Genomic DNA, 16311 nt, shown 5'->3' on the forward strand with positions numbered 1-16311 from the left:
CTTACTTCCTCCAAAGTCTTTGAAGGTGTGCGTGCCTCCCTCAAATCTGTTCCCATCTTTCCTGGAACTCCTTCTGTTCAGGTTTCTGCCCCACCAAAGTAGCTCTCATCAGTTTCACGGATGACATCCTACATGACTGTCGCAAAGGCAAATTATCCCTCTTTGTCCTCCTTTAACTGTTTACGGCCTTTGACACAGTTGGGCACACCATCACCTCTCCACTGCCTGAGTGGGACTACACTCACCCAGCTCCATTAGTTATCTATTCATAGTCAGAGAACCAGCTGCAACTGTAATGGCTTCTCTTTCTGCTTCCACATCGTTACCTTGCTGCCCCCCTCCCCCCCAAGGATCTATTATTGGACCCCTCCTATTTCTCATCTACATGCTCTTCGGTGACATAATCCAAAGAACAGTGACAGTTTCCACGTGTATGTTGACAGCAGATTCACCTCCCACCGACTCCCTTTCAGCCCCTAAATTGTCAGTCTGCTTGTGAGACATCCAGTACTGAATGAGCAAAAAATTCATCAAATGAGTATTGGGATGACTGAAGCCATTATCTTTTTTCCCTGTCGCAAACTCTGCCCCTTAGCCACCAACTCCACCCCTCTTCCATTGTCATATTTTACCCCAAGATGAGCATTTTAGAGTACCCAATTATTGTTTTTCCAATTAAGGTACAATTTAGCGTGGCCAATCCACCTACCCTGCACATCATTTTGTGTTGTGGGGTTGAGACCCACGCAGTCACAGGGAGAATGTGCAAACTCCACATGGACAGTGAGCCGGGGCCAGGATCTGAGCCAGGTCCTCGTCGCCATGAGGCAGCAGTGGTAACCCACTGCACTGTCGCGCCCCCCCCCCCTTTGGCTTTTTAAAGAATTCTCATCCTTGATTATAAATCCTCTCCTTGCCTTGCCCCTCCTTATCTTTATCATTTCCTCCAGCCCCACATCCCTCAGAGACATCCACACTTCTCTAACTCTGGTCTTTTGAGCACCATGTTTTTTGTCCCTCCAGAGTTGGTGGCCATGTTTTCAATGTCTTCAGCTGCCTGGGCTCTAAGCTTTGTAATTCCTTCTTTAAACCCCTCCACCACATTCTCCATTTTTTAAGACACTCCTTAAAACCTACCTTTTTTAATTCATTTTTACAGGATGTAATAATATAACAAATCTTTATTGTCACAAGTAGGCTTACATTTACACGGCAATGAAGTTACTGTGAAAAGCCCCTAGTCGCCACACTCCGGCGCCTGTTCGGGTACAAAGGGAGAATTCAGAATGGCCAAATTACCTAACAAGCATGTCTTTCGGGACTTGTGGGAGGAAACCGGAGCACACGGAGGAAACCCACGCAGACACAGGTGGAACGTGCAGACTCCACACAGACAGTGACCCAAGCCGGGAATCGAACATGGGACCCTGTGAAGCAACAGTGCTAACCACTGTGCTAACTGGCTAGGCCAGCATTTATTGACCATTTCTAATTTCCCTTGAGAAGATGGTGGAGCTAGCTTTTTGAATCGCTGCAGTCCATGTGGTGTAGGTACACCCACAGTGCTGCTCGGGAGAATGTTCCAGGATTTTGACCCACCAACAATGAAGGAACGGCGATATATATTTTGAAGTTAGGATGATGATGTCCTTTAACTAAGCATTTGGTTGTGTTCTTGCGTGACTTGTCAAATCTGGTTTTCTAAAACCTCAGTGAAGCAAGTACCTTGGGCTGTTTGATTACTGGAGAAATATAAATTGTTTTTTGATCAGAATCTTCGTTAGAAATGAGAAAGTGTCCACACTGGAACCGTTATTCTGTCACTGCTGTGTTCCATGCATTTCACTTTTTTGTTTCTTTTCTCTATAACTCAGTCTGAATTTTCACAAGATTTTCTGATGCTGATACCATTGTGTGGATCTCTGGTTTATTGAGAGAAGTGCATTTTATCTGTCTCATTAATTTTCAAATTTAGATCAGATACTCTGCGACTCTCAGGGCGGCAGTCGTTAGCACTGGGACTACGGCGCTGAGGACCCGGGCTTGAATCCCGGCCCTGGGTCACTGTCCGTGTGGAGTTTGCACATTCTCCCCGTGTCTGTGTGGGTTTCACCCCACAACGTAGAGATGTGCAGATTAGATGGATTGGCCACACTAAATTGCCCAATTGGGAAAAAAAAAAATTAGATACTCTAAATTTATTTTTAAAAAGATACTCTGCGAATCTTAATTGTCCAACTTTGATACTTTAAATGTATAAAGCTAATTTTGCGGGCTCTAATTCCCTATCTCGTCTTGTATCAGGCTGTCGAGTTTTTTGAGGATTTCATTGCCTCTTTTGTCCAATATCAAATATTTGTGTGTGTTTGAAGTTATTCTCCCTGTGACAGTTCTCCAGGAGGAGGATGACAGAGAGATACGTTTTATTTACAGTCTGACAGCTGGTTTTAGGATCTCCTGCAATTTGAATGCATGGCTAATGTCCCCTGTTCCTCACTGATTACCAAAGGAGGCATCTTATTTTCTTTTTAAATTGAAGGGTACCCAATCCATTTTTCCAATTAAGAGGCAATTTAGCGTGACCAATCCACCGACCCTGCACATCTTTTGGGTTGTGGGGGCGAAACCCACGCAAACACGGGGAGAATGTGCAAACTCCACGCGGACAGTGACCCAGAGCCGTGATCGATCCTGGGACCTCGGCGCGTGAGCCAGCAGTGCTAACCACTGCGCCTCCCAGGAGGCATCTTATTGAGTTGGCTGGTAAAACACACAATCACATTTGGATCGCAACCTCAAACCATCGAAAAGAGTTTTACAGCAAATACTGTTGTTGTAATGGAGGAAACATGGCAGCCTATTCTTGTGCAGAGATGAGAAAATAACCAGGCAATCTGTTTTACTGATGGTTATTGAGGAATAGATATTGTCTCGGACACTGCTAAGAATTCCTCCACCACTCTTGAAAATAATGCAGTGGATATTTTGCATCCACGCAAGAGGACAGACAAGACCTTGGTATAACCTCTCATCTAAGAGATGGTACCGGTCCCGCCACCAATGTAGCACTCCTCGGTGTACCACTGAGTGTCAGCCTGGATTCTGTCCTTAAACCTCTAGTGTAATTTTACCCACACTTTTCTCAATAGGGTGTCCGAGCTGCCTACTGAGCTGGCACCTAAAGTTAGCTTGGGGAGATGAGTATTGGGAAAAATTAGTTCTAACAAGTTTCTATTTTATTTTCTAGATGCCAGCAAGGATGGGGCAAGGCCTGCAACCAAGCGTTCTGTTGCATCCAACGATGAGTAAGTATTTTGTGTTGAGGGAGCACCTTCCATTAAGAACTGAATTAAGGCTCATTTCATGTCTCCTCGCACAATGAACTGAGAATATATTTGCCCACATGCCATTGAATCAGTCGCGTGCGGTGTTGGCAGATCATTTAAAAGCAATGGGCGTTGAGAAAATATATAGAATATATACATAGTGTTCTTAGGATGGGGCTAATGGAAATTGAGACACGAGAGGGAGCTTTACTCTGTATCTAACCCCATGCTGTACCTGTCCTGGGAGTGTTTGATGGGGACAGTTAGAGGGAGCTTTACTCTGTATCTAACAACGTGCTGTACCTGTCCTGGGAGTGTTTGATGGGGACAGTATAGAGGAACTTTATTCTGTATCTAACCCCGTCTTGCACCTGCCTGAACTAACAAAATGGCTCAATGAACTAATACATCCTACTCCTGTTTGGGGCTGGAATCAAATCCAGGCTCAGTTACCAAGGATAACATACTAACTCCTTGCAACATTCCAGCTTCCTACTTGAAAGAATAAATGCTGGTTTAATTCTGTCACTTAAATTGTTCTTTCTCTGATTCATGGCGCTGGGTATCAACAGGCTAATTAGCTGTGGAACAAATCCCAGTCAAGCCTGATCCTGCATAGCCACATCAGGAGTGGACAATGGTAGGGCAGCACAGTGGCGCAGTGGGATAGCCCTGCTGCCTCACGGCGCCGAGGTCCCAGGTTCGATCCCGGTTCTGGGTCACTGTTTGTGTGGAGTTTGCACATTCTCCCCGTGTTTGTGTGGGTTTCGCCAACACAACCCAAAGATGTGCAGGATAGGTGGCTTGGCCATGCTAAATTGCCCCTTAATTGGAAAAATGAATTGGGTACTCTAAATTTATTTTTTAAAAGGGAGTGGTCAATGGTGGGGTATTTATTTTGCCTCTTTCCCCACCATGGTGGGTCGTAATGCCTGTACTGCTGCCATGCCTGAGATCAGCTAACTTGGCCTAGACCAGGAAGATTTGTGATCTGTGCAGCTTGGCAGCACATACTTGCTTCAAATCAATCTTGCCAGCCGGTTATCAGCAACAATTGCAGAAACCATCAGTGGTTCGCACTGCTTACTCACGGCGCTGAGAACCCAGGTTTGAACCCGGCCCCGGGTCACTGTCCATGAAGAATTTGCACATTCTCCCCTTGTCTGCGTGGGTCTCTCCCCCACAACCCAAAGATGTGCAGGCTAAGTGGATCGGCCATGCTACATTGCCCCTTAATGGGAAAAAAAATTTGGTGCTCTGCATTTATTTTTTAAAAATTTGCAGAAACCAGAATAGGTTTAGCACAGTGAGCTAAATCGCTGGTTTTTAAAGCAGACCAAGGCAGGCCAGCAGCACGGTTCAATTCCCGTACCAGCCTCCCCGAACAGGCGCTGGAATGTGGCGACTAGGGGCTTTTCACAGTAACTTCATTTGAAGCCGACTTGTGACAATAAGCGATTTTCATTCATTTCATTTTCATTTATGTTGATCGAGGAGATGAAGAGCTGATGCCATGCGGAGATTTGTTGGATGTTACTCTGGAAAGAAAAAGTTCAAATGGACCCAAGTGTCTTTATTCTGACCTGTCGTATGAGGGATTTAACCTCACCCAGTAGCTCATTTGCTGCTGTTTATTAGGGGGCACAAATGTAATGTTCATTTTGTAATCTCTCTCTCTCTCTCTCTCTCTTTACGGAAACAGCAAGCTAGTAAGTGTGAACAAGAAGTCTAAGGGAGATGCATCCTAAATCCCACGTGCGTTGTGAACTTTCGCCTTTTTATTTTAAATAACTAAGAACTCAACTAGATGCAGAATCTACTTGGTATATCGGCACACCGCCCAGCAGCAGGATTTTGCTTCAGAGAACAAAGTCCCTACTTTTATTGCTGTCCATTGAAGAAGACAAGAATTTCATTTGAAAGTACCTGCAGTGAACTGGTGGTATTATTTGAAGGAAAGGCACCCTGATGTATTGAAGTGCATTTACCTGCCAAATGATCCAAATCGCCAAAACACATTTACTGATATGTCTCATCAGAGTAGGTAAATTTTAAAATCTTTCCTCTCTAGTTTTTTCTCCTCCCTCCTCTAGCAGCTGTTTTCGAAGCAGCACTTGTTTCTTTCTGCATATCACACAACTGATGCAAACTCTTCGCTTTGGAAACCTGCAAATCGTGAGACCAGCGTGCAGAGCCTGTGCTATCAACCATGTTACAGCCTTTAATAAGGATTCATCACTTGGAACTGCAAATAACCTCCTTACAATGAACTTGATTGAAGGTTTAACCAGCTTTTTTTCCTTCTCTGAGGAACTAGGTTGTCTCATTGTTCTCTCTCTCTCCCTCTCTCTACTTCCCCACTTCAAAACCTCCACATGTAATTAATTGGGTGTATTAATACCCTTAAATGGTCAACGAAAACTTTTTTCTGTACAAACATCTTCACCTGTAACGTTTCAGTGTGTACTATCCTATTATGATTCTTATTGGAGGGAATTGTGAATATAAAGTGTTACAGTTTGACACTGCCTCAGCACAGGCTTCGTGTACACTAATATTGTGCCATTTTGTCACAGGTTTGCACAAAAGAAAAACTGCAGTGTTTGCTGCTGGTCAGGAACGGTGATCCATGTTTTAGAATGAGTCCAGGTTTTCTATTAGACTGGGAATGGGGGAGGACGCAAAACAGCTTTGAATCCAAATTTCTAACCTGTACTTTTACGTGTCTGAGACAGCTGTGTAGCTGTATATTGAGTGGTGGGATGATAACTACTTGTGTGATCAGCTGCTGGGTTGTATTGGTCTGCATAAACTCGCGAGATGTAATTGATCGGAACTAGAAACAAGCCCCTTGAAGATTTGCCCAAATGCAGTAGGAGTGGTAGCAAATCTGATTTCCCCCCCCCCCCCCAACAAAGGTTTCTTGTCTGTCCTGTGTGTCTGGGGGGTGAGTGCACAATTAGCGTGAGAGGAGGCAACAATTTATAACTCTAAATATGATTATAAATAGAATAATTTCCCCCATCCCAAAGTTCCACAGACAGGAATAGCATGTGTTTGTGTATGTGACTAGAACTACCCCTCTTTATCAGGATATTGAGTTTCTGCCCTGCCCCCGCCCCTGCTCCAACTGGATTGCGTTGTGAAAGGGAGAAGATTGAGTGGGGTGGGAATCTCCCCAAACAGAGAGAAGCAACTTCTCTGCTTTTCAGTTCAACCGTGCAACAAAAAAAAGTGGATTGCAACTGGATCAGTACCACAGCTAGATCGGTGTGTGGCTAAGTCACTCTATAGCAGGGCTGTGTGGGTGTTTCCATGTCTGATTAATGGCCAACCTTTTTGACAGGTAGGGCTGTGGTCCAAGCGCACCGCTCCATGATCACGTGCCTGCTTCAGAAACCTCTTTTAGTTTGAATGTGTAGCATGCACAAAGTTGGGTGGGGCAATAGCTAGGAAAGTTCCCAGAGTCTATAGATGGATGAGTCATTGCACAGCCTGTGCAGCACTGAGTCAGGCAAGAAGACAGTAGGTTGTGTTCAACGGACCATCCTCTGATGAGGTGAGTGAAATTTACTTGGCACTAGTAGGTAGGAGAGATTGCGCAACTATAAGTCAGTGTCTCTGAAGAACCTCACCTGGCCTTGGTGATCACCCAACAAAACTCCTGGAGAGTGGTATGCTGGGTTGGGTAGGAATTACTTTGGATTCTACTATGATGCCTTGATAGCGTAGCCTACCAATCCTCATCATCTAGACCCGGGTGAAAATAGCCGCTGGTGGCTGCTGATATCTGAGGACATGTCAGTGAGGCATTGGGGGAATTATGCGGGGGGGGTTCTTTTAAAGCTAATTTTCTTCTCCAACTTTCAACAGCCAAATGTGCTGAACCTTGTATGCACTTCGGCTCTACACTCCTTACTGAGGTCCGGGGCACTGACGACTATTTATTTTTCATAAATCATTTTAAGTATTAGGTGCACCGATTCTTCCTTTATTAATGCCTTGCACTGTTTTCCTTAGGATTTCTTTGTCGTTTTGGTACCATCATATACCAAAATATGTTCTGCATTAATGTGCTAGTACATTTGTGTGATGGTCTTTATCCCCTCAAGTTGTTGCCACCTGCATTGATGAGCCTGTGCACACCAGTACTGTACCCCAGTATTATACAGTGACCGACTTGTACTCATTCCCGCCCCATAATTCCCCCAATGCCTTGTGTTCTATGGGCCCACATATTGGAAGAACAATATTTATGATTTGAACCAGATGACTTTTCAGAGTATGAAAATGTCACATACCATTTGTTACTCTGTACCATCCTGGGCATCTTGCAATTTATTCATAAGATAAATTTGACTTCTGGTCGAAACAGCATTTTTAAAATACATACACTTATATTTGTGAATTTAATACAAAAAATCTACGCTTGTTCCCTGTGAAAATATGACCCATCTGTTCTGGAAGCAAATATTTGTCATGGGGCAAAATCATTTTTACCTTTTTGTCAAATTAAACTCCTGCAACAGAACTCAGCCTGTCAGAAACCTCTGTGTTACTGCAGGTGTATGGGTCGAGGGAGCATTATAATCCTAGTCTCAGTCTCTCGTAAGCCACGCTTGTTTTGTTCAGCCAGATGTTTCGAGCAACATCCCGAATGCAAACAGCATAATCGCCCTGATTTTATTTGTCAGCGCACAAAGATTTTTTTCTGAGTACTATAATTGGTAGTCTGTGTCTTTTTAAATATATATAGTTATTCGGAGATCTGGGAGAAGGAAAAATACTGATGTTCTCTCCCACTTTCTTTTAATCCCTTTTTCCACAAAGAGATATATATATACGCGATGTATCTATCTGGATTTCATAACTTAGCAATCTGTATATAAACTTTATTTTTTTCATTCCTTCCTGGATCACTTCTCCTTAGCTGTCTCAAGTTCAAAGGACATCTCCCATGTCATACACCAGAAGCCTTTTTGCTTAAGCTTTCTTTGGACAGGCAGGCCAGTGGTGAAATTGGAAGGGTTTTAGTTATCTGAGGACAGCTATTCTCTCTGTACAGGGTATGTCTTTAAATGATGCAAAAAAAAGGCCCAAGTTTGGCCCGAGTCATTTTGTAATATTGTGTACAGCTCAGATAGGAAGTGTGTTAATGTGTTCTTTTTTTTTTTAAAGAAAAGGGTTTTGTATAGTTTTTACATGTTTAAACTGGGCGGGAGAGAGGTGGTGGGAAATACGGGTAGTTTAGAATTTGCTCTCCAGAAGAAGATATTTCCCTCTTTCTCCCACCCTGACTTCTGTATGTAGCTGTTTCCCCATGCTGTGAAGTTGGTAACATTTATATGTACTTCTCTGCTGCTTTCACCAGTTGTAATGAATTTATATTTTTTGGGATTTAAAGGAAAACACAAAAAAACATTGTCCATTGTAGAAAAGTCAAATTATAAATCATTTTGCTACCTTTTTTTGTGCTTTTTTTGAATAAAACCTTTTTGGAATAAACATGGTTTCCCTGAAATGTTAAACTTAATTCTCTTGCTTTTTCTTGCATTTTTATTTTCCGTTGTCTAGTTTTCCTCCCCCTTTTATTCCCCCTCGTATCCCCAAAGCTGTTTCCCAAATGGCCATCTGGTGAAATGTACCTTGAGATGGCTAAAGCTGTGTAGACGGTCAGGTCAAAAGTTCACTTCAGCAGCAACTACTTGCATTTATATAGTGCCTTTAACATAATCTTTATTATGTCACAAGTAGTCTTACATTAACACTGCAATGAAGTTACTGTGAAAATTCCCTAGTCGCCAAATTCCGGCGCCTGTTCAGGTACACAGGGAGAATTCAGAATGTCCAATTCACCTAACAGCACGTCTTTCGGGACTTGTCGGGGAAACCGGAGCACCCGGAGGAAACCCAAGCAGACGCGGGGAGAATGTGCAGACTCCGCGCAGACAGTGACCCAAACCAAAATCGAACCTGGGACCCTGGCGCTGTGAAGCAACAGTGCTAACCACTGTGCTACCATGTAATCCGCCCCAAGGTACTTTGCAGGAATGTAAATCGGACAAAATTAACACCACAATACATGAGATACCAGGACAGGTTTTGCACTGCAACAATTCAGTGACTTTGTGGCTGAAAGCTTGATCGAAGAAGTAGGCTTTGGTGCAGCATACATGGCAGCTGTGTTACAGAGAAAAAATTCCAGAGCTTAGGGCTAGCACAGGGTCTGAAGACATGGCCAGCAATAGGGTGAAACAATTAAAATTGAGGATGTGCAGGAGGCCAGAATTGGGAGGAATGCAGGGTTGTTGGGCATGGGGATGTCATTGTGACCGGGTGGACAGTAGTTGAATGGGCTCTGGTTAACAGATAATTCAACCAGAGGAACTTGTACATTACTTGAACCATTTCAACGTGTGCGAGAGAAGAGATCTCGGGCTGGGTTGTGGTGATGCCTCGCACAGCTGATCAGTTCACCGAGGCTGAGTCTAGATAAATGATCCTTCTACGCTGCAAACAGCAATCTGGAATGCATTATGCACAAGCGTATCTGTTGAAATCTTAAAGGCACCAAACCGTGCAAGAAACAGGTTGCACAAGGCAAAGACAAATTATAGGAAATAATGTTCTAAACTCATGCATACTGATTGACCAAGTAATTGAATTTACGCCATATATTCAGAGGGGGATGGGATTGAACACTAGGAATAAACTGCATTCTCCAGAGATGATATGCATGAGACTAGGATGCTAACCTGACGTTTTCTTTATTGAGCAGATTTAAAACTCAGATGAGAAAAAATTACTCCTCAAAGGGTTGTGAAACTGTGAAATTCACTACCCCAGAGTACAGTGGAGGCCAGGACATTGAGTACATTTGAGGAGGAGATAGACAGATTTTTAAATTGGAAATGGGTTGAAGGCTTATGGAGAATGGGCAGGAAAGTGGAGTTGAGGCCAAGGGGAGATCAGCCATGATTATATTGAATGGTGGAGCAGGCTCGAGCTGAATTGCCTACTCCTGCTACTAGTTCTTACATCCTCCACAATAGTCCTCAATACCCGGGCCCCACAAGGCTGCGTACTTAGCCCCCTACTTTACTCCCTATACACGCACACGACTGCGTGGCAAAATTCAGCTCCAACTCCATCTACAAGTTTGCTGATGACACGACCGTAGTGGGCTGGACTCAAAACAACGATGAGTCCGTACAGGAGGAAGATAGAACCGAGTGGCATGGTGCACCGACAACAATACCTCACGGTCAGCAAAACTAAGGAGCTGGTCATTGATTTCAGGAAGCGAAGTGTCATACACAGCCCTGTCTGCATCAGTGTCGACTAGAGCTGGTTGAGAATTCAGAATGTCCAATTTACCTAACAAGCACGTCTTTCGGGGCTTGCTGTGCTTCCAACTCTGCTTGGTCTGCCCTGCCGGTGGTACAGGACGTATCCAAGGATGGTAACGGTATCTGAAACATTGGACAGTATGATTACATGAGTATGATTATATCAGGCTGTTTCTTGACAAGTCGAACAACTCGAATACAAAGATATGCAGAGGAACAGATGAGGAAGCAGGGGAGCTGCAGAGGACTTGGACAGGGTGGGAGAGTGGGCAAAGAAGTGGCAGATGGAATACAATGTGGAAAAGTGTGAGGTTATGCACTTTGAAAGGAGGCATAGACCTTTCTAAATGGGGAAAGGTTTAGGAAATCAGAAGCACAAAGGGACTTGAGAGTCCTTGTTCAAGATTCTCTTCAGGTTAATGTGCAGGTTCAGTCGGCAGTGAAGAAGGCAAATGCAATGTTAGCATTCATGTTGAGAGGGCTGGAATACAAGACATGGGTGTACTTCTGAGGCTGTATAAGGCTCTGGACACCTCATTTAGAGTATTGTGAGCAGTTTTGGGCCCCGTATCTAAGGAAGGATGTGCTGGCCCTGGAAAGGGTCCAGAGGAGGTTCACAAGAATGATCCCTGGAATGAAGAGCTTGTCGTTGAGGAACGGTTGAGGACTCTGGGTCTGTACTCGGAGTTTAGAAGGATGAGGGGGGATCTTATTGAAACTTACAGGATACTGCAAGGCCTGGATAGAGTGGATGTGGAGAGGATGTTTCCACTAGTAAGAAAAACTAGAACCAGATGACACCATCTCAGATTCTGTAAAACCGAGATGAGAAGGAATTTCTTCAGCCAGAGGGTGGTGAATCTGTGGAAGCCAAATCACTGCGTGTCTTCAAGTCCGAGATAGATAGGTTATTGATTAATAAGGGGATCCGGGGTTATGGAGATGAAAAATATATCAGCCATGATTGAATGGCAGAGCAGACTCGATGGGCCGAATGGCCTAATTCTGGTCTTATTTCACGATTTCTGGACATCCCAAAGTGCTTTGCAACAAATGAAAATGCTGGATAAACTCAGCAGGTCTGGCAGCATCTGTGGAGAGAGAAACACTATTAATGTTTCGGATCTAAATGATCCTTCTGCAGAACGGCAATACCATGACCAATCCGAGTTGACCTGCCTGGTTTAAATTTGGACAAAAGTTTGGCAGTTAATTGTTCTCCGATGCATTCTCCATGACAATGCCTCTATCAATCAGAGTCCACTTGCCAACAGGTCCGCACTCTTCATTCCGTATAAATTGTGGTTCCCTTTTGCTGTTAATGTTTCTTGCAAGCTGCCCTGAGAGTGCAAGAGCTTTTGACAGCATATCTTTTTTTTCAGAATTTCGTCCATGGCTTCTTTTACTCGCCTGAGGTACATTTCATCTGGCCCTGGTTATTTATTCACTTTTAAGGATGTTAATCCCCATAACACTTCCTCTCTCCCTATGCTTATCACACCCAATATTTCACACTTCTCCCCCTTAATTACAATCTATGCAATTCCCACTCTTTTACAAAGACGGACCAAAATATTCATTAAGAACCATTCTACATTTTCCACCTCCACACACAGGTTACCTTTTTGCTCTTTTATGGGTTCCTTATCTTCTTACACTTAATGTATTGATAAAACATCTTTGGGTTCTCCTTGAATGTGCTGCTCAATATTCTTCCTTGCTCTCCCTTTGCTTTCCTCATTTCCTTTTTGATTTCACCCCTCTTTTCATTCTCCTCGGCTTTCTGTCATGTTGAGTTCATGGTATCTGACATACGGCTGGTCCAGTTCAGTTTCTGGTCAATGGTAATCCCCAGGATGTTGATAATGGGGAATTCGGCGATGGTAATGTCATTGAATGTTATGGGGCAATAGTTAGTTTTTCTGTTGTTGGGGGATGGTCATTGCCTGGCACCTGTGTGGCATGAATATTATGAAAAACTTAAGCAATACTTGAGTAAAGTGTTTCAAAGCAAAGTGGGATGAGAATTTCAGTTCCTGTTTCGTACAGTTATGCCAACCCCCTCAGTTATTTCTGGCACACAACCAAGAACTCTACCCATGTCTATAAAGCTGGATAGTTTCATCACAAGTGTGAAAACTTCACTCCCGTTCAAAGTAAAGAGCTGCATTTATTCATCTATTTATCAATCGGTTACTTCCCAGTTCACTGAGAGTTGATTTGATTTATTGTCACATGAACCGATGTACAGTGAAAAATATTTTTCTGCAGCCGAGGTGAATAAATGGTGCAGTCATTATGCTTAGAGCAGGATCTCACAAATAACAACGTGATCAACTGCCTAGGGTCCCCAAGGGGTTTCAAGGATCTGCTGCTTTCCTGACCAATAATTGTCCTGACCAATAATTAAAAGGAGCTGGTCTAGCACAGTGGGCTAAACAGCTGCCTTGTAATGCAGAACAAGGCCAGCAGCGCGGGTTCAATTCCCGTACCAGCCTCCCCGAACAGGCGCCGGAATGTGGCGACTAGGGGCTTTTCACAGTAACTTCATTGAAGCCTACTTGTGACAATAAACGATTATTATTATTATTGCCGAAATCTCACATTTGTGCGGTTGTTTTGGGCTGGGGTGGGAAGGGCATCACTGTCTGACATGATGGAACAGGGTGATCCAATGCAGGGAGAGGTATATACCAGGACTAAGCCAATAGGGAATACATTCGGGGAGAAGCATCAATAAGGATCAGCGGTCTGTAAATAATAAATATCCCTCAGTAATAATGTCACCAGAGGACAGATTCTGTTTTACATGCACTCTCCCCAGTGGGTGCCAGGGATGGGTTTTGAGGAATTATTCAGCCAGCTCACACCCTATGGTCAGCTCGCCTCTGACTAGGTCATTTCCAGATATTGATTAAAGGGTTAAGTGGATTTTAAATGATTTGTGTAAGTGTGCTTAATCAAAACAGTAATAAGTATCAAACATATCATGAATATTTTCACACGGGCAGCAAGGTGGTGCAGTGGTTAGCCCTGCTGCCTCACGGCGCCGAGGTCCCAGTTTCGATCCCGGCTCTGGGTCACTGTCCGTGTGGAGTTTGCACATTCTCCCCATGACTGCGTGGGTTTCGCCCCCACCACCCAAAGGTGTGCAGAGTAGGTGGATTGGCCACGCTAAATTGCCCCTTAATTGGAAAAAATGAATTGGGTACTCTAAATTTATTTTTTTAAATGAATGTTTTCACATTGCTGAAAGAATGTCTCACAGCTAGTGCATTATGCTGCCTTTCATTAATTAGACCCCATGTGCTGTCCACCAAACTTAGAATCTGGAAGGAGCAACATCTCTAACACCAGCGTGCTCCATTGTGCATTGTAAGGAAGTCCTTCAATCTGATTACACATCATTCATTTCTCACTTCTAGTTTCCGATCTCTCCCAATGTGGGGCTCCTTCAATACCCCACCGGAGATTTTCAATTCCTTCACGGAATATGGGCATTGCTGACTGGGCCAGCATATATTGCCCATCCCTAATTAACTGAGACGGTGGTGGTGAGCTGCCTTTTTGAGCCACTGCAGTCCATGTGGTGTAGGTACACCCACGGTGCTGTTAGAAAGTTCCAGGATTGTGCAATCAACCTTGACACATTAAGTAAGTAACAGAAAAATAAGAAGCATGTCTGTCTAATTGTAGAACTTGTTTTTATACTGAAAAAATTCTTGTCACACACTGGCTACGTAAAATTTTTATAACACTGGCAGGAACATCAGAAGCAGAAAGGTAAAGAATCCTTGAGCTAATGGATTAAATGTTGGTTAAAATAGCTCTCGTCAACGATATGGCCGGATTTATTAAGTTGGAGAGGGTGAAATTCACCTTGAGAGGGTCGGTACACGGGTTTTTAGGCGGTGGCAACCGTTCTTAGACTTCCTGGCAGAACGGTAGACATTTGTCAATGGCAGCAGCAACTCGGGGGGGGGGGGGGGGGGGGGTTACTTTATTTTTGTTTTGTTTATTTACACTGAGGGGGTGTATATATTTGCTGTGTTTGCTTTGTGTTAAGTCGAGGTGTTAATTTATTATTTATGTTCAGGGGGGAGGGGGGTATGGAGGGTTGCTTTTTTGGACTGTGTTTTGTACTTAACCCTGTTGGGTTCCTTTTTCATTTTGTTACTGATATTTTATGAAAACCTTAATAAAAATTATTATTTTTTAAAAATAGCTCTCGCACTCGGGGTTACAAGCGGTTAGCCAAATTTGCAATGCACAAAGGCTGAGCAAGGATCTTCGCCAATAAGAGGGAATCTAACCACCTCTTAATTAATATTGACTATCATTATCGTGCTAAACCCTCAGCAACATCATCCTGCAGAGAGCCCGTCACCGCCAAGGGTTGGGGTGGTGGTTCTGGTTTGTTTTTGGGCGGGGGTGCTGAGAGGGTGGATAAGTTTGGATTTGTATTTGTTATGTGTTGCGGTTTTACAGTGGAAATTTACTGATGGAAATTTTTCTCAATAAAAAATGTTTTTTAAAAAAAAACATCATTCTGCAGGTCACCATTGACCAGAAACTTAGTCTGCGGTGAGTAACTCTACTCCCGACTCTCCAAAGCCTGCCCACCATCTACGATGATGTGGAGATGCTGGCGTTGGACTGGGGTGAGCACAGTAAGAAGCCTTACAACACCAGGTTAAAGTCCAACAGGTTGTTTCAAACACTAGCTTTCGGAGCGCCTCTCCTTCCTCAGGTGAATGAAGAGGTCTGTTCCAGAAACATATATATAGACAGATTCAAAGATGCCAGACAATGCTTGGAATGCGACCATTAGCAGGTGATTAAATCTTTACAGATCCAGAGATGGGGTAACCCCAGGTTAAAGAGGTGTGAATTGTCTCAAGCCAGGACAGTTGGTAGGATTTCGCAGGCCAGATGGTGGGGGATGAATGTAATGTGACATGAATCCCAGGTCCCGGTTGAGGCCGCACTCACGCGTGCGGAACTTGGCTATAAGTTTCTGCTCGGCGATTCTGCGTTGTCGCGCGTCCTGAAGGCCGCCTTGGAGAACGCTTACCCGGAGATCAGAGGCTGAATGCCCTTGACTGCTGAAGTGTTCCCCGACTGGAAGGGAACATTCCTGCCTGGTGATTGTCGTGCAATGTCCGTTCATTCGTTGTCGCAGCTTCTGCATGGTCTCGCCAATGTACTCGTCAGTGTAATGGAATACTCTCGACTTGCCTGGATAAGCGCAGCTCCAATAACACTCAAGAAGCTCAACACCATCCAGGACAAAGCAGCCCGCTTGATTCACACCCCATCCACAAACATTCACTCCCTCCACCACCGACAAACAGTGGCAGCTGTGTGTGCACCATCTACAAGACGCACTGCAGCAACTCACCAACTCCTGCGACCGTTCCCAGATATCTGGAAACACCACCACCTGGAGGATCCCCTTCAAATGACTCCCCATCTTTTTTTTCTTAATAAAATAATTTATTCTCACAAGTAGGCTTACATTAACACTGCAATGAAGTTACTGTGAAAAGCCTCTGGTCGCCACACTCTCGGCGCCTGTTCAGGTACACGGAGGGAGTATTCAGAATGTCCAATTCACCTAACAGCACGGGCTGGAT

The 16311-nt window shown here is 44.1% G+C and overlaps 1 protein-coding gene across 2 annotated transcripts in view; it reads left to right on the plus strand.

The window, feature by feature from the left end:
* Positions 1-8831, plus strand: part of LOC140388620 (host cell factor 1-like) — a 114403-nt gene extending 105572 nt beyond the window's left edge. For both annotated transcript variants that reach the window (XM_072473065.1, XM_072473066.1), the window contains exons 25-26: positions 3248-3305; positions 5029-8831. In XM_072473065.1, coding sequence (XP_072329166.1) covers positions 3248-3305; positions 5029-5074 — 104 coding nt within the window. In that variant the 3' untranslated portion in view covers positions 5075-8831. The remainder of the gene's footprint in view (positions 1-3247; positions 3306-5028) is intronic.
* The last annotated feature ends 7480 nt before the right edge of the window (positions 8832-16311 follow it).

The sequence above is a fragment of the Scyliorhinus torazame genome, chromosome 13 (genome assembly GCF_047496885.1).
Source record: "Scyliorhinus torazame isolate Kashiwa2021f chromosome 13, sScyTor2.1, whole genome shotgun sequence".
Taxonomy (NCBI): domain Eukaryota; kingdom Metazoa; phylum Chordata; class Chondrichthyes; order Carcharhiniformes; family Scyliorhinidae; genus Scyliorhinus; species Scyliorhinus torazame.